The 18,344-nt window shown below is 26.9% G+C and overlaps 2 protein-coding genes across 11 annotated transcripts in view; both read left to right on the top strand.

The window, feature by feature from the left end:
- Positions 1-1,507: 1,507 nt before the first annotated feature.
- Positions 1,508-18,344, top strand: part of LOC111678828 (disks large 1 tumor suppressor protein) — a 60,492-nt gene continuing 43,655 nt past the window's right edge. For 4 of the 10 annotated variants that reach the window (XM_023440249.2, XM_023440247.2, XM_023440245.2 and 1 more), the window contains exons 1-3: positions 13,049-14,019; positions 14,116-14,247; positions 16,907-17,031. In XM_023440249.2, coding sequence (XP_023296017.2) covers positions 13,146-14,019; positions 14,116-14,247; positions 16,907-17,031 — 1,131 coding nt within the window. In that variant the 5' untranslated portion in view covers positions 13,049-13,145. Of the gene's footprint in view, positions 1,732-2,030; positions 2,049-10,033; positions 10,052-10,317; positions 10,532-13,048; positions 14,020-14,115; positions 14,248-16,906; positions 17,032-18,344 lie in introns of those variants that run through there. The other 6 variants (XM_023440248.2, XM_046946703.1, XM_023440246.2 and 3 more) reach the window with 4 other exon arrangements.
- LOC111678830 (PCI domain-containing protein 2 homolog) lies at positions 14,718-16,747 on the top strand. Its single transcript, XM_023440262.2, has 3 exons — positions 14,718-15,115; positions 15,535-15,775; positions 15,842-16,747. Exons 1-3 carry the CDS (start codon positions 14,893-14,895, stop codon positions 16,569-16,571), a joined length of 1,194 nt encoding a protein of 397 aa, XP_023296030.1. The 5' UTR covers positions 14,718-14,892; the 3' UTR covers positions 16,572-16,747.

The following is an 18,344-nucleotide window of genomic DNA, read 5'->3' as shown; positions in this document are numbered from 1 at the left end:
AACATAACATATTTGGATTTTTAATAATATAATCAGGGATTAAAAAAGAATAAATTCAATTTAGAATTCTTTTAAATTTGACATTCAAATTCTCTATTGTACTATTTTTTAATAATAAATTAAATTTCTAATATTTTAAATCCTCCTTAAATTTTCAAATTTCCAAAAAATATGCAAAAGAATAAATTTGTGGTGGCGGCTTTAGCCAAAGCGTCGCAGGTCTTTGTGTTGTAGGTGTATCTGAAAAATAATGCAGCATTGCCAGTTCATAGATAGTTAATTATATATATGGCAATACTGTTTCAGTGTTTATTAAATAAGTGTTGTTAAGTGGTTATTATTTTTTTACTGTAAGTCAATTCTGTATTAAAATTTTTGAAAATAGATAAAACTAAATGAAAGATTTTAGAATGTAGCATAATTTTTATAATTCAAAAAATTCATTAAAATCAATTTTAAAGTTAGATAGGTAAAAAATTTATATATATTTATTTACAGCTTACTTACTTTTATGCTTTCAAAATGAAACCATTTTATTAGTAATAATTGTTTTTCTTGACGTATTTCTGCATCAAAACCGAGCGAAATGAATGAATGGGAATAATGTGTATCGAGGGATAATATTCAATAGTCTCCATATTAAAGAAGACAAGTTTTCAAGAGACAAACAAGTGTTTATTTCAAGACTTCGTGAAGATTTTTTAATTTCTTCTTATAACTAATAAATTACTTTGTTCTACTAATGTTCTTATAGCCAACAAATTCGTCGGTCTATTTGCAAGTAATTTTAGAAATAGTAAAAGAAGAAAGTCAAAGACGATAAAATTAAAATCATTAATATCATTATGGCCGATATATCGAATACCATTGGGCCGATTTAAATTGTATTCAAAAAAGTATTGTGCCCTCATTCTCTTCCATATAAAATTGCAACAAAAATGTTTAATTACATAAAAATATTAATATATACCTTATTAAAAGGTATATAAGATTCGACATAGCGAATTTAACACTGCTACCTGTAATTTTTTAACAGTTGAAAAGTTGAAATAGAATAACAAAATCTTTTTAAATTTAAATAAAAAATTATTGTCTTTAATTATTATTAAGAGTTTTTATTAAAATTTTATAAAATTTTAAGCAACTGCTATCAAGTACAATTTAACATCCCTGCTATGTTATCAGTTTACAATGATTGTTTCCTACGCAAAAGAATTATCTAATAAGAATTTTTCTTTTAATAAAATTTCCGTCTCGTATATAAATGTGAACTAGAACAGAACTGAAATAAGAACTAGACAAATTTTTGCAATTTTGCACCTAAATAAAATTTAAATTGAAAATTTAAAACTTTATAACGGTAAAAAATTTCAAAATAAAATGCTGATAACATTGAGCTAATTTAAGCTGCCAGCGAAATTTAAGAAACAAACGCCGTTAGTTTTTTGTCGACGCAGGATTCTGATATGTGGTTGTCGAAATTTTTTTTCATAAAAAAGAACTAGAGAAAATTTTCGACAACCACGGACAAATTTTTTTTTGTGCCCCTCGACGATTAAATAATTTTTAATATAAAAGAAGTATTGATTAATTAAAAGTAAAATAATGTCATAAATTATTAAAAAGCCTACCGAGTTAAACGCGAGTGAACGAATATTAAGTTAGTGTTTAAAGGAAAAAAGTTGTAAAACGGAAGAAATCCTAAAGATAAAAAATCTTCTTTGCAAAAAGGTGCTTACAAAATGAAAAAAATATATGTATAAATATTACACCCTATATAAAAAGTTCTCGTTTTACACACCACAAAAAAATCTATACGCAAGCAAAATATTTGTTGTTACTTTGAGTTTAAAAGAGTTTTTTTTTTAATTTTAATAACAAGAAAAAATAAATAGTACATTAAAATATAAAAACATAATTAAGACCCGAAAAAAAATAAGAGGAAAAGAAAAAGATCTTATAAGATGCCAAAATACTAGATACAAATTGTGATTGGTGTTCTTCAGTATATGTATGTGTATATGTGAACAACGTGTGCATGAGTGTTAGTGAGTATGAGTGCCTGAAACAGTGTTGCCAGTTAAAGGGAGTTTTTTTGACAACATTCTACAGGAAATATCCTTTTATGTTTTATTAACTTTATTTATTTTAAAATCAGTAAGAAATTTTTAATTTTTCATTTAATATATAAAAATCCTTAAAAAAATCAAAATGTGAAAATTTAGCGATGTGGATATGTTTTAATTTGTTATTGAAATATTGTTCGCTCTGGAAAAACAATAGCGGTTTGCATATTCAATATCTACATATAAATATCTAGTTGTGAAGATCAGTCTATAATATTAAAATTTTTTAATATATTGTTTAATTTAAAAGTTTAGATCCATTTTTGTTTTTGTAATTGATAATGAAATTTACAAATCGCATTTAAATTTAAAAAATTGATAATTTAATTAAAATAGTCGAAATAAAATAAAAACAATATTTTAGGGGGGTCGTTCAAAATAGACTGATATTTTTTTTAAATTAAAATAGTTTTTAATAAATCACTTACAGAAGTGTTCATATTTTTGTCTTTCATTTTTCGTAGATTTTTGAGACAATAGAAATTTGAAAAAAAAATTAAATCTAAATAAGGTCACGTGAAGAGAGAATTCACTTATTGAAATTTTATCCATGTTGTTGTTGATTCTAACGTTTTAAATTAAAACTGTTTATTCCAAATTATTAAATACATGCTCTCTTTTCTGAAAAAAGTTCTTAAAGTGATGTTCGTAATTACAACAAAAATTTAGATATCTATTTGTTGAAATGAATTGAAATATAAAATAATCTGTAGATAACTTTACCAAATAGGCAATTTGACATGTATTTCTAATCAATACCTATGGATTAAAATTACCAAAGGTTACTACGCACTAATAGATTCCTATTTGTTGAAATTACGAGTTTGTTACAGAATTTCATTCCGGTTGAAAGTAGAATTCTAACTTGTAAATAAATCGATAATAACGTAAAAAAATAATAACTTTCAACTATTGTATTATTCTCAAAAAGTTGTCATTTCCTTTTTTTAAGAGGAAAATTAGGAATGATAATTACACTTTCGTTCGTAATGAAATTCTTTGACAGCTCACTCAAGCTACCTTCTCAAGACCCGCAAAAAATGATCATTTTGACTTTTTTAAATAAATATCTATCTATCTTTGAATATATTTGTTTCGAAATTCTTTAATATTTATCGCAATTTTATTTGCAATTTTAAAAATCACCTAAAAGAAATGTTAATTTCAGTACAAGCTCTGAAACTCTTAAAGTTTAAAGTCAGTTTAAAAATTAAAAAAATTAATTTTTAAGAAATTGTAAATTAAATATACAAATTCATGGGCGGTTTAATTACAAGATCCTGTTCAAACGGATTGACATACTTATAAAAATGTGTGGTAAAAGAATAAATAACCCTTATTCCAAATATACATAGTAATTATAATTTAAAATTGATATTAATCAGTTTTAAAATAAACGTTTTATTTGACCAATTCAAAATCGGCGTTGTATGGTTGTATCATAGTATGTCGTAGTTTTTATTATTAGCATGTTTTTGTTTCAAACAATTTTTTATGACTAAACGATACAACATTCATTGTGAATTGGATAATCATTTTTTTGTAACCAAGATCGAAAAATGTTGTTGGTATTTCCTTTTTTATTCTGTTTGAAAAAAATCTGATATGTTGGTCGTATTCTTTTTAAAAGTTTTTATATATTCTTAATTCTTATTCGATTCTAAGCCCCGTTTACTCCACCTCCGGTTATCGCTTAACCGAAAGTTATTCTGCCGATTAAAATATTTTTTGTATGAAAACTGTCAATTTAACTTTATGATAAAAAATATCCAGTCATTGTGATAATGTGGTTAAGACAGTCTTTCAATGTTCATCAGTCTTTTTATGAAATTTGACACATACATAATTTTGGAATACTACCACATGATTACCAATGTTGTATATATAATTAATATAATATTTTGCTTCATTTGGAATCAAAAACATCACACACCAACACTAATTTCTGAAATAAATTTTACATATTTCATCCCATAACGGTAGAGTTTCAAAAAATCCTTTTCGAGGGATCTGAATAATACTATTCTAACTTTTAACGGTTTGGTCTGAAGTATCAGTTATTATGTAAATAATAGCATTTTTTGCAATTATGAGGAATACTTACATATTAATAATTATATTTTTAAATGCTCTATAAGACGAAGAAAACGTCAATAGCTATCTCCCTAATTTACTTACTCTTCTTTTGACCCAAGAAAATATTGAAAATGTTTAAAATTGTTCCATTATATATACTCAATAGTGTAGGATATTATATGGTCGGCCAAGACCGATTATACATTGATATTTGTTTAATATTAAACAAATTCCACTTAATTAACACTATTTTTAAATATGCAAATATGTTTTCTCATGGCAACCCTGTTTCTTACACGAGTCTCCTCTTAAATGTGCTATTTGACTGCAGCTGTGTATGTGTGTTTTAAATGTTCGTATCTCTGTGTGACGGATGGATGTTTGGATGATGGTTGGATTGTAGTGTAGTAAACGTTGAAATAAAAATCATTACATTAATTTATAACAATTGCGCAAAACAACGTTTGTTATATTTACGTTCGTTCTATCTCTACATTAATTTGCAAAATGAAGAAAAACGTGTAAAAATTAATACCTTTAGAACCTACCGAACAAAAACAACAACAACAACAAAAATAATATATAAATATAAAAACAAAATATATAAATAAAGAAATGATACAAATGAAATAAATGTGTATATTAAAGGACATCATTGCCAACATCATCTGTGTATAAGAAAAAAGTTTGTTTTACAACTTACATACACATGGAGGATACATTTAAATATATTTAAGGTTTATATTTGTATTTAGATTGTTAAATGTGTGTGCGGCTGTAAATGTGTTTTTGTAGGAGTAAAAGTTCGTTCGATTGTAAATCAGGGGTGGGAAGTTGTCATTATTGTTCCGTTGACATTAGAACATTTTTTTTTTACTTAAAAAGGAAAATCATGTCATAAATCATACACATATGTACGTTAAATTTATATACATATATACATATGTATGTATACAATTAGTTAAATACTTATAGGTACATATATTTTATTTATATACATGTGTATTTTAATAAATATGTATAACATATTAAAGAATGTATATATGTACATACTTATATACAGGTTTAAATGCGTACACACATTCATATGTATTTATATAAACAACGATTGTGTGTTTATGTTTTTCTTATTGCTAACAAATCTACGTATATATGTATTTATGTACAAAGGAATTTGTAGTTTTTGATAGCATGAATTTATAAATAATACTACAAACAATATCTTTTTTGTTATAACGTTTATCTACCACTAACTCACTACTCTAGGGTCAGTAGTAGTCACTACTATAAAAAATAACATCAAAAACAGCAACTATAGTAAAAACAATAGAAATTCGTTTGTTTGAGCTTTGGTCTGTCTATCTTTACCCTACCCGTCTATATACCACCCAACCTACTTTTTGTGTTTATCTATCATTCCTTAAATAATGGATTTTTCTTTTAAATATTCCCCAATAAAGCATTAGAAACAATAAAGTACAACATTTAATAGCTACAGAAATTTGTCTAGTTAAGAGGTTAGTGTGAAAAAAGCTTTGTTAAACTGTCAATCGAAATTTCCTTACTAATTATATTATAATAGATAGATAGATAGATAGATAGATAGATAGATAGATAGATAGATAGATAGATAGATAGATAGATAGATAGATAGATAGATATATGGATAGATTGATAGATGGATAGATAGATAGATAGATAGATAGATAGATAGATAGATAGATAGATAGATAGATAGATAGATAGATAGATAGATAGATAGATAGATAGATAGAAAGATAGATAGATAGATAGATAGATAGATAGATAGATAGATAGATAGATAGATAGATAGATAGATAGATAGATAGATAGATAGATAGATATATAGATAGATAGATAGATAGATAGATAGATAGATAGATAGGTAGATAGGTAGATAGATGGATAGATAGATGGATAGATAGATATATAGATAGATAGATAGATAGATAGATATATAGATAGATAGATAGATAGATAGCTAGATAGTTGCAATCAAAATTATTATATTATACAATTCTAAAATGAATTTAACCTCCCAATATAAGACATTTTATTCCTCTTGATTGTAAGTTTAAAGATATCTTAATAGGTCATTCAATAACAAAAAGCTTTACTTAAATAATATTAGCTTCTTTGATAAGAAAACAAGATCTAGCAGATTAATAATAAGTTGAAACTATTTCGATCTTCAAAGAATTCTATATTTCCTGACAATTAGAGTGTTTTCTTATTTTTACTGAATTGGAACTGCTGAAATAATCAAACTTGGACTGAAGAAAAAGAATAGCAATAATTTTGAGTTCAACCTCGTATTATATCAAATAAACATAAAAAGTAGTAGCCATGTCAGAGACATGCATGGGCTTCGTTTAGGGAAGCCTACTTACCGATAAGAATAAATAATAGAAATATCGTTAGCAATAGCAGCAGGGACATAATACATTACTCACTCAATAACACACACACAAACGCACGGTAAAATATTAGTATATAAATAAAGTACATTTGTAGGCTACAAACAACAATTACAAACCATGTCACTTTTTACGATATTTATCGTATAGAGCTGCCATCAGTTGGAAAACATGACTTTGAAAAACTAATTGTTTTATTTTAGTTTTATGTACTGTCCATTATACTTGGTCACCTTATAATTTCATAAGCAACTAAAAGATGTCCTTATTATTAATGATTTGAATAGAATCCATACGTAATACATATCCATTGAGGGAATTTTAAAAGCTTATTCTTCTTAAACTTTGGAAGGAATTTATTTACTAATTGTATTTTAATTAAATTATATTCTAATTTCTCATCGATATTTCTTGTAGTGTATCTTACGTTTCTAAACCCGTCATCTGCGTTAGGCGATTCGTAAGTATTAATCGAACAATAGACTTTTTCTCGAAAAAGGTCCAAAAGTCGAAGTCGACGATTTTATTCCAAAAAAGTCGATGACACGACTTCATTAATAGTCGAGTCATAAATAGTCGAAAATTTAAAAAACAAGTGTAAAAAGTCAAAAACCCTACAATAGTAGAAAAATGTATACAAATATTCGAAAAAAGCCGAAAATAGTCAATAAGTCGAAAAAAAGCAGAAAAAGTCGAAAAACGTCGAAATATCGGAAAAAGTCGAAAAGTTGACAATTTATAAAATACTAAAAGTCGAAAAGTCAACTTTTAACTAAATGAGAGAAGTCGAAAAATCGACTTTGCATAAAATGTAAAATATTGAAAATTCGACTTTTAGCTAAATGCAAAAAGTCGAAAAGTGGACTATTTATAAAATACTCAAAGTCGAAAAGTCTACTTTTAACTAAATGAAAAATGTCGAAAAGTGGAAAAGTCGAAAAATCGACTTTGCATAAAATGCAAAAAGTCGATAAGTCGACATTTAACTAAATGCAAGAAGAAATTTTAAGATTCGAAATAGTTCTCTAACTTGTTTTTACTAATTACTGATAATCGAGGCTCAAATGTATTTCTTTTTTTTTTTTGAGTTATGACCCCCTTGTTGCAAATGAGCAATGTGAATAATTTTTCATATTTTTTTATTATTATGGGTTTATTATATGAATTGTAGTATTAAAACAAAACCAAAACGTTAAATTAGTTTTGTTGTTCATATATATTTTTTTTTGCCTCTCTTTTTATTGTATATTTAATCATCTCTTTGAAGGCATTCAAGTTCAATGGACATTAATCACTTAATTCCAAGCGACCTGCTGCTTCAATTGCTGGCTATATACATACATACATTTAGCAAATATATGTAAATTATTATTTTATTTGCTGCTATTTAATATAGTTTCTCCTAAAAGCCATATAATTGGTAAAGATTTGTTATCCTTAAGCTGTATAAAAATATCTTTATATGTATGTATATAGTAGGATAGCTCAGTCAAAATCAATGGCAGGAACTGAAACTTAAGTTATAGTTTTTGTTTCCCAGATTTCTAATAGAATTTTATGTAAAAGCTATTTTTCTAATGACTAAGGTGGTCGAAATCAAAATTTATGTAAACATAGAACTATAGAATCGAATCCAGCCTAATATGCATACATAACTCCTCTCTGTCTCTCTGGGGATTCATATGTGCATGTTGTGTACTTATGAATTGCTTGCTACTGGTGGTAAAGTTTAATCAAGGTTAAAGTGAAAAAAATAAAAAGGATTTCAATCAAATAATCGATTAAATTACTTGTTTTTCTTTTGAAAAATCATAAAAAAAATACAAATCAATCTAGGGATTTATGTATAATAACAGCTTGAATTTCATAATTTCTTTTAAGGCAGTACAGTGGTTTAAAAACTTTAATTTTGTGATATAATTCCTTGGGAATAGCAACAAAGAACTAGTTCTACATCCGGCCAAATCGATCGGGTTGACTGAAACTTAGTAAGTTACCAAGTTATTTAGTCAAATGTAATTCATTTGCTTAGAGCGGGTTTTTGAGTTGGCAATCAAATGCCAATTAATAAACAAATTAGTTAATCTGAAAATAAATTGATTGATTCCCCTGTTTTTGAGTACAAGATTAAACTTTAGAGTGTTGCCATACAAAAAACATCAAACTGATCTGGTCCATTGGGCGCTTAAACTAGCAAACAAAATTAGCTGATTGAGAGCGAGTTTTTCTGATAAAGATAATCTTAATTTTTTGGTTAAACCTGGTTTAATATATATTTTGTGTTTTTCAGTAATCATGATTACTGCAGTAAAGTTACATATTAACTGAGTGTAATTGGCCAATTAAACCTATGTTATAAGTGAGAACACACAATCAACAAAAACAATAAAATAATGAATTCGGAAGAAGAAAAACTGAATATATTAAGTAAATAGTAATTTTCTGAAAAACACAATTATCGGTTAAAGTCCGTCTAAATTTATTCCGAGTTTAATTTAACAGCAAGTTAAACCTATTTTAACTGAATAGTAAGAAACTCGACCTGAGTATTCAAAAACAACTTACGAGGATTAATTTTAATTTAATCCCTAATCCTTCAACTAAAGATTGGCCCTTAGTCAGATAGATAGGTTAATAGATCATTTAAATTAATACCTCATACGAAATGCTTTTAAATTCTGTAAATAATTTGTTCAATTCACAATCAAGTTGTATATTGTATCTACTAAACAAAAACATCGAAAAACATATGAAAAACTGTCGTAAGAGTTGTTCAGAGCTTTTGCATAGAAAATAGCAACAACATTGTTATGCATATTGTAGCAGCTGCTAACATACAACGCTACAACATCCATTGTGAATTGAACAATTGTAACATGTCTGGTATAATTAAAATTTGGCTAATGTAAGAACAAAATTCTTTTTAATTTCTTTCTTAATTACAATTAATTACACGGTCCTAAATTATCGACAAGAATATTTTATTTCCGGCTTTTTTGCAAATCGTTGTTATATCACTTTCAATTTATGAAATTTTTTTTTACTAAATTGCGACCTTGTGTCTGCTTCAATGTTTGTTTAGATTTCAAATTAAAAAAAAAATTGAAAAAAAGCTAAAAGCAAAAAATAAGTTAAAAGGGAATGATGTCAGATATATTATTCAGAATGTCTGTGTTTATGTCTTGTTGTGAAATGTGTTTAGCCAACGTCATTTCAACAATTGGGGTCCGATGTAAAATAAATTAAATGTTTATAAACTAAAAAGAAAAAAAGGAATGAACAAAAAAACTGCAGACAAAAATAAACGATAGTGAAACCAGATTAGACAATATTATAAAAATATATATAAAAAGAAAATAATTATTAAAATAAATCCCTTAACGAGTGCATTCAGTAATAAGTTATTGTTTTGTATGTTTCAAATTCTATAATTAGCAACTAACTGATGGGTATAGATTTTTGCCAAAAAAAAAAAATATTCACTGTATTAACAACAAACAAAATAAAAATAATTTAAACAAATATATTGCAAATGTCTAATAATAATTAAAAACAATAAGAACACAACTATAATATTTATAATAAAAATAATAAAAAATAATAAAACTGTGTTGAAATTTAAATGTGTAAAAGAAAATTATAAAAATACATTTTTTCTTTTTCTAATTTTTCAACAGTTGAGTTGGTTGTTGGTGATAAAGCACAAATTTTTAAATCTAGACACAATAAAATAATATTAACAAATATTCAACTAAAGCTGCAACTATCTGATCATAATTTAATAAAACTAATAAGACGAAGAGTGCCAGAAGAAACCATTCTCCAAAGTTAATCCCCGAAAATTTTTCATCATTTATTTCTATACATTAAATATGCCAGTAAAAAAGCAAGGTAAATATATAAATATAAAACATATAAATAAAATTCTAAAAAAATAGAAAAAAATATGAACAAAAATATTTCTTCAAGAAAAATATACAACAAACAATTTTACCTCGTATATAACAGACATTTTAAAGAATGTATTGATCTTGATGGAATGGGATAAATAGATAGATAGATGGATAGATAGATAGATAGATAGATAGATAGATAGATAGATAGATAGATAGATAGATAGATAGATAGATAGATAGATAGATAGATAGATGGATGGATAGATAGAAATATAGATAAATAGATAGATAGATAGATAGATAGATAGATAGATAGATAGATAGATAGATAGATAGATAGATAGATAGATAGACAGATAGACAGAGATATAGACGGATAAATAGACGGACAGACAGACAGACAGATAGATAGATAGTTAGATATATAACAGAAATTTTAAAGAATGTATTGATCTTGATAGGATAGATAGATAGATAGATAGATAGATAGATAGATAGATAGATAGATAGATAGATAGATAGATAGATAGATAGATAGATAGATAGATAGATAGAAGAGATAGATAGATAGATAGATAGATAGATAGATAGATAGATAGATAGATAGATAGATAGATAGATAGATAGATAGATAGATAGATAGATAGATAGATAGATAGATAGATAGACAGAGATATAGACGGATAAATAGACGGATAGATAGATAGATAGATAGAGATATAGACAGATAGACAGACAGACAGACAGACAGACAGACAGACAGACAGACAGACAGACATACAGATAGATAGATAGTTAGATATATAACAGAAATTTTAAAGAATGTATTGATCTTGATAGGATAGATAGATAGATAGATAGATAGATAGATAGATAGATAGATAGATAGATAGATAGATAGATAGATAGATAGATAGATAGATAGATAGATAGATAGATAGATAGATAGATAGATAGATAGATAGATAGATAGATAGATAGATAGATAGATAGATAGATAGATAGATAGATAGATAGATAGATAGATAGATAGATAGATAGATAGACAGATAGATAGATAGATAGAAAGAGATATAGACGGATAGGCAGACGGATAGATAGATAGATAGATAGATAGATAGATAGATAGATAGATAGATAGATAGATAGATAGATAGATAGATAGATAGATAGATAGATAGATAGATAGATAGATAGAAAGATAGATAGATAGATTTATATATTTCAATTCTTTAAAAACTCTGTTCTTTTCCCATACTACTTATGTACATGCCCCTCCATGTCCCCCTTTCTACATAAATAAACATATAATATGTACATAATTTGTATTTTCATTATAATAATTTTTGCATGCTTTTATATTTTTTGTGATTTTTTAATTTTGTTTCTTGTATCATTTAGTTGTTCTTTTCAGTACCTGGACCTATGCCAAAAATTCTGCGGTGTCTAAAGATTTTGGGTAGTTTCTATAGTTGTACATTATTATTTTTTTCTTTCATTTGTTTACTTGAACAATTTTTTTTAATATAAAATTTTTGTTGTTCCTATAGTTTTTGAAAACATTTCGAGTATTCTATAATAAACGGCTGGGTAAATTGAATTTAAAACATTTTTAAGTTTTAGTGTAACAAGAAAAAATGTGAAGAAAGGCGTAGGCTTAATAATAATAATAAACATAAGACAAGTTTAAAAGCTTTTTCAGTTTTGTAATTTTCTTCTCATTTCCTTAAAATCTTGCCAGAATTGTTGTAAATAAATATTGTGTTATTTTTCTTAGTTTTTGGTTTTTATTGGGGTCATCAACATTAATGGTGAAAAATTGAAAGGGTCAGGGGAAAAAATGTTGTTTTTGTTTTAATTGCTATTGAAATTTAGATTGTTTCTTAAAATGTTATAAAATGCACATACGGTGGAAAAGGTTAAAGGTGACAACATAATTACACAGTGCAACATAATTGCCTTATTTTAGAAAACTTTAAAGATTTTAAATTTAATAATTAACTTCTAAATCTATGAAAAATGTTTAACTTTTTTCTTAATTTTTTAAAAGTTCACTTTTTCAAACCATTAGATACTATTTGCGGTGCAATTAGAAAAAGTAAAAAGTGTTTGTCTATTAACACAATTTCCATTTAAAGCCTTTTTAAAATTTGTTTTGTACATCGATGTAATTACTAAATAGGAAGTACTTACACATGTATTTAATAACCAACATTTATAACTAAAAAAATATGTATGTATGTATCTAGTTGTCTTTTATTTCTAACGATTTTTCTAAGCATAAGCACATACATACATAAATATTTACATATTTTTGCTTTTTTTCTAATGTTGGTTGGAAAATTATTACAAGACAGTATTAAATAAAATACTATTGATTTTTCTTATGTTTTTGTATATCTTACATTTTCCAAATGTTTTTCAAACACTAACCAGCCAAACAATGAATGCATTTTTTTTTTAGTTCAATTCCGACTTAAGAACTAAAGACATCACATTTTTTTGTGTGTCCCTAAAAAAAAGCAAACAAACACAATAGAATATTAAACAGAAAGTCCATTGTGTCATTAAAGTAAAGCAGAACTAGGGAAATCATAATCAAAATCTCAATGGAGATTGAAACTGAAACAGATAAATTATTAGCCAATAGCGATGACAATGAAACTGATGAAACTGCAGGCGTCTTAGTATACGATGAGTTTTCAAAACTCAAACACAAACAACAACATCAAACAGATGATTCTTCTGATAGTGAGGACACCGAAGAAGGAGCTGATAAGCCTGTTATTAGTAGCAATGATTCAGATGATGAAGATTCGCCAAATCTTTCCAACTCGAATAAAAACGAAGTTTATAGAACATCAAATAGACATGAATACGAAAAGGTTAAACAAGAAACAGAAACCGTAGAAATTATTCAAGAAATCGATAATGCTAACTGCAGCAGTATAAAAGAAATGATAGAAAAAGCAGAATGTCAATTAAATGACACTGTTCATGAACCGTCAACGACAACAACAATAACAGCAAATATAAAGGTTATTGAATCACAAGTCGATGAAGACGAGACCTTCACTGATGAAGCTTTAAAACTGAAAACCATTTCCAAATCCACTGACAGTCCCAATCAATCATTGGATTTTTTCTATTCGGCCAATGATCTTTTTGAATACGAACATGTTTTACGAAGACATGAATCTCGTACGCCTGATGTTGAATCGGGTTATTTTGAAAAATCCGATAGTTTGTATTCGAAGGAGGAATTTGAGGCACGCAGCTCTTCGCGTCAGCCTTCCCAGTATGATCAAACTATATCGGAAAGTTTACATAATCAATTGAATAGATTTGATTTGTTAATAGACACCATCGATCAGCGTAATGCCATGAATATTGCCTCGAATGCCGAGGAGCGTGGCTATTGGTCTACAATTTTTGGCCAGGCCAGTGAAATTGAAACGTATGATGAAATGTCGCAGGAAAAGAGTAATTTTTTGATTTATTTCTGTTTTTGTTCTTGTGTTTTTTTGTTAAGATGTTTTTATTAAATTTTAAATTTTTTTGTATTTTTTTATTTTGCAGAGGCTCATCGTGCTCTTGAGCTTTTAGAGGATTATCATTCAAGATTATCAGAGCCACAGGATCGTGCTCTACGCATTGCCATCGAACGTGTCATACGTATTTTTAAATCACGTCTGTTCCAAGCTTTATTAGGTAAGTTTCTTTTTGTTTATAATTGTTAAGATAGATAAGATAGGTTTAAATTAAATGCAAGAATGTTTTCTGTATAATTTATCGTTCATAGTCTAGTCTATAGCATAATCTATAGTTTAGTCTACAGTCAAGCCTGCAGTTTAGTCTATAGCCCAGTTTATAGACTAGTTTTTAGTCTATAATATAGTGTAATCTTTAATCTAGTTCATATTATAGTATATAGTCTAATCTATAGTCTAGTCTATATTATAGTCTAGTATATTATATTCTAGTCTATAGAATAAAATCTAGTCTAGTCTGTTTAAACTTAAAGCTCGGAATCGAGTTTTGTTACTTGTACCTTTTTTATTTGCCTTCTCTGTAAACTGTTAAATTGTGTTGCCACATTAAAATTATACACAGTTGGCAACATTTTACTTAAAAAATTAAGCCTGGCAATACCTTCACATAACATGCCAGAATATTCGAGTCTCGTTTTTGTGTGCGGTATTTTTCGTTTTGACAGTCCGTGTATAATTTTTGTGCAAAAATGTATTTCTTGCCGACAAGAAACTAAATAAATAAGTGAACATAATAAAAAAGTTAAATAATTTACTAAAGAATTGAAAACAAAAAGAATTTGTGTAAAAAAAAGAAATAAACAAAATGTTCGGCACATTAAACAATTACTTAAGCAGTGTCCATCGTGTTTGGACAAATGGCGATGGTGATATGTTGGCCTCCTATATATCTCTCAAAGATAAACATATAATGAATCGTAATCTCTATGTACAGAATCCGGAAAATGCCGTAAATCGTCTACTAGAATCGCCCATTGATGAGATTGTTTGTGCTCACATAAAAGTGCTGTATTATTTATGGTTGGAACGTAAGTATATATTGTTGGTATAAGACAACAGCATGTTGTATTCTTATATGTATACCTTACACCAGTTGCAGTATAATTAAGACTATAGTCTAGGCCAAACTGTAGTGAACTCTCTAGAATGGACTACAGTAGATTTTATATAAAAGACTATTGTCGACCACACAATAGTTGATTAGAAAGACCAAACTATAGCTCAGTCCATAGTCTTCAATCGAGTCCATAGATCAGTTAATATTGTAGTCTATCATTAAAACTTTAATTTAATTGATTTTATAATATTGACTATAGTCAAGTATAAAATACAGCTAAGTCTATAGCTAATACTTTGTGTTAATCATGCCATTAACTGGTGTAGGATATCATCCATTGATTTTCTATTTGCTATTATATTTTCTTACTTGAATATACTTTTGTTATAGCCAGAGATTTTATGCAAGCCTACAAATATCAATCACAATGTATACAGTCAGTGGTGAAAATGTTGCAGCAATTGAAAGAGGAAAACTGGTGTTTACCTGTAATGTACACCGCCTGCTTGGATTTAAGAATATTAGCTCAACATTGTGAAGAACTTGGCAATAGTTCGAAACCAGGAGAGATTTTAGAAAAGGCTGCTGATTGTTTAATGAGCTGTTTTCGTGTATGTGCCGCCGATAACAGGTGAGTGATAGAATACATTGCATCTCGTAAAGTAAAAATATTAATTTTATGTGTTTTTTTTCCTAGATCCTCAGACAATGATACCAAACGTTTGGGCATGTTAAATCTGGTCAATCAACTATTTAAAGTTTATTTTCGCATTAATAAACTGCATCTGTGTAAACCTCTTATACGTGCCATCGATTCGAGTGCATTTAAAGATATGTTTCCACTGCCCGAACGTATAACATACAAATACTTTGTTGGACGTAAGGCTATGTTCGATTCAGATTACAAAAGTGCCGATGAGTTTCTTTCGTTTGCCTTAAAGCATTGTCCCAAGAATTTCCCGCGCAATAAACGTTTAATACTCATCTATTTGGTGCCCGTTAAAATGTTACTTGGCTATTTGCCGAAAAAATCTATTTTGGAACGTTATGATGTTTTACAATTTTACGAATTGGCTGAGGCACTCAAGGAGGGCAATGTACGCAAATTTGACGATGTTATACAACGACATGAAATATTCTTTATTAAATGTGGCATTTATTTGCTGGTGGAAAAACTCAAGTTCATTGTCTATCGCAATCTATTTAAGAAAGTCTACTTAATTAAGCAAACGCATCAATTGGATTTGAATGCTTTTCGTTCGGCGTTACAGTTTGTGGGCGAGACTGATATGACTATCGATGAGACGCATTGTATAGTGGCGAATTTAATTTATGAGGGCAAAATCAAGGGTTACATATCGCATAGTCATAATAAATTGGTAGTCTCCAAACAGAATCCTTTTCCAGCTATTAATACAGTCTCATGAGAAATGCTTAATGATAATTTGTAAAATGAAAACTGAAAAAAATATTTTTTTTTATTAAATTATTGTAAGATATTTAAAATAATATAAAGGAATTAACTTATGTATTATAAAATGTAATAAATAACTGCTCTATGATTTTCAAGAAATAAATTAAGAGATTGACAAAATATTTAAAATTTTATTGTTTGGATTTAAAGACAACTTAAAAGTAAGATATTAGTTAAAGCTTTAGAGTATCAAAATACTCAATTATTTTGTATGTTATATTAGTTTATAATAGTTTAAGTTTTTCTTTAATTATTGCTTAACTGTTTTTCTTTTGACTTTAATTATAGATATTCAAGAATTCTATGAGCTTACCTTGCTAGATGATTCAAAAACTATACAACAAAAAACAGTTGAAACTTTACAAATTGCCAGTAAATGGGAACAAGATGGTCATACCGTTAAAATTGCTGATGTAAGTAGAATTTTAATATATAGTTTTTTAAACAGCAATACAGTGGTAAAGTATATTTTTATAATTTGATAAAAAAAGTTCTCTTTTGTTCAAGGGAGGTAGGAAAGGCCTAATGAAGTTGATTTTACTTTATCCGAGCAATTACATTACAATATCAAAAGTGACAATAATCGCCATGTAATTTTCATAGATTTTGACACTTTTTTACGGTTTAAAAAACAATTTATAAAAAATTTAATGAAAATTTTAAAAAATATAAATTTTGATAAAAATTTTCTAAACAAAAGGAAAAAATTCTAAAAATTTTCCGAAAAAATAACATTTTCTAAAAATGTTTTATTACGGCCTCTATTCTGCACTTCAATTTGAATTTAAATTTTCTCAGTTTGGCAACTTTGGTATTCTGCATTTCGATTGGACTCTCCGCCACATAAACAACAACTTACAAAAAAATGTAATTACAATCGAAATGCAGAATACACACAATCGTGAAGCATTGAAACAAAATGGAATTGCTTCTTCTAAGAGAACATTTCTAAAGAATTTTCAATAAAAAAATTTCCAACTATTTTAAAAAATATAAAACTTCTGCGAAAATTTTGCAAAATATTTTCCAAAAGAGAAAATTTTACAAATATGTTCTATAAAGAAAAAATTACACAAATATGTTTTGTCAAGCGAAAATTTCACAAATATTTTCTAAAAGAGAAAATTTCCCAAACATTTTTTATAAAAAAAAACAAATTTTGTCTAAAAAAAAAGAAAATTTCCCAAATATTTACCAATATTTTTTTATAGCGAAATGGCAAATTTCCGAAAAATTTTCTATAAAGAGAAAATTTTCCAAAAGAAAATTTTCAATTTCTCTATAAACAGAAAATTTCCCAATTATATCAATAAACAGAAAAATTTCCAAATATTTTCTATAAAGAGACAATTTTCCAGATGTGATCTATAAAAAGAAAATTTTTCAAATATGTTCTATAAAGAGAAAATTTCTCAAATATTTCCCATAAAGCGAAAATTTAGCAAAATATTTTTTAAAAGAGAAAATTTCCCAAACATGTTTAATAAAGTGAAATTTTCCCAAATATTTATATAAAGAGAAAATTTACCAATATTTTTCCATAAAGAGAAAATTTCCCAAATATTTTCTTTAACGAGACAATTTTCTAAATGTTATCTATAAAAAGAAAATTTGCCTAAATATGTTCTATAAAGCGTAAATTTAGCAAAATATTTGCTAAAAGAGAAAATTTAACAAATATGTTCAATAAAGAAAAAATTTCACAAATATGTTCTATCAAGCTAAA

The sequence above is a fragment of the Lucilia cuprina genome, chromosome 3, assembly GCF_022045245.1.
Source record: "Lucilia cuprina isolate Lc7/37 chromosome 3, ASM2204524v1, whole genome shotgun sequence".
In the NCBI taxonomy this organism is placed as follows: Eukaryota; Metazoa; Arthropoda; class Insecta; order Diptera; family Calliphoridae; genus Lucilia; species Lucilia cuprina.
Note: the sequence above shows the minus strand (reverse complement) of the source record. Positions and strands in the feature narration are given on the sequence as shown.

Excerpts from the sequence above, each read along its gene's own strand:
- LOC111678830 (XM_023440262.2), top strand. The coding sequence starts at position 14,893 with ATGTTCGGCACATTAAACAATTACTTAAGCAGTGTCCATCGTGTTTGG. Across the intron at positions 15,116-15,534 it reads GTATTATTTATGGTTGGAAC|CCAGAGATTTTATGCAAGCC; the intron begins GTAAGTATATAT and ends CTTTTGTTATAG. Across the intron at positions 15,776-15,841 it reads GTATGTGCCGCCGATAACAG|ATCCTCAGACAATGATACCA; the intron begins GTGAGTGATAGA and ends TTTTTTTCCTAG.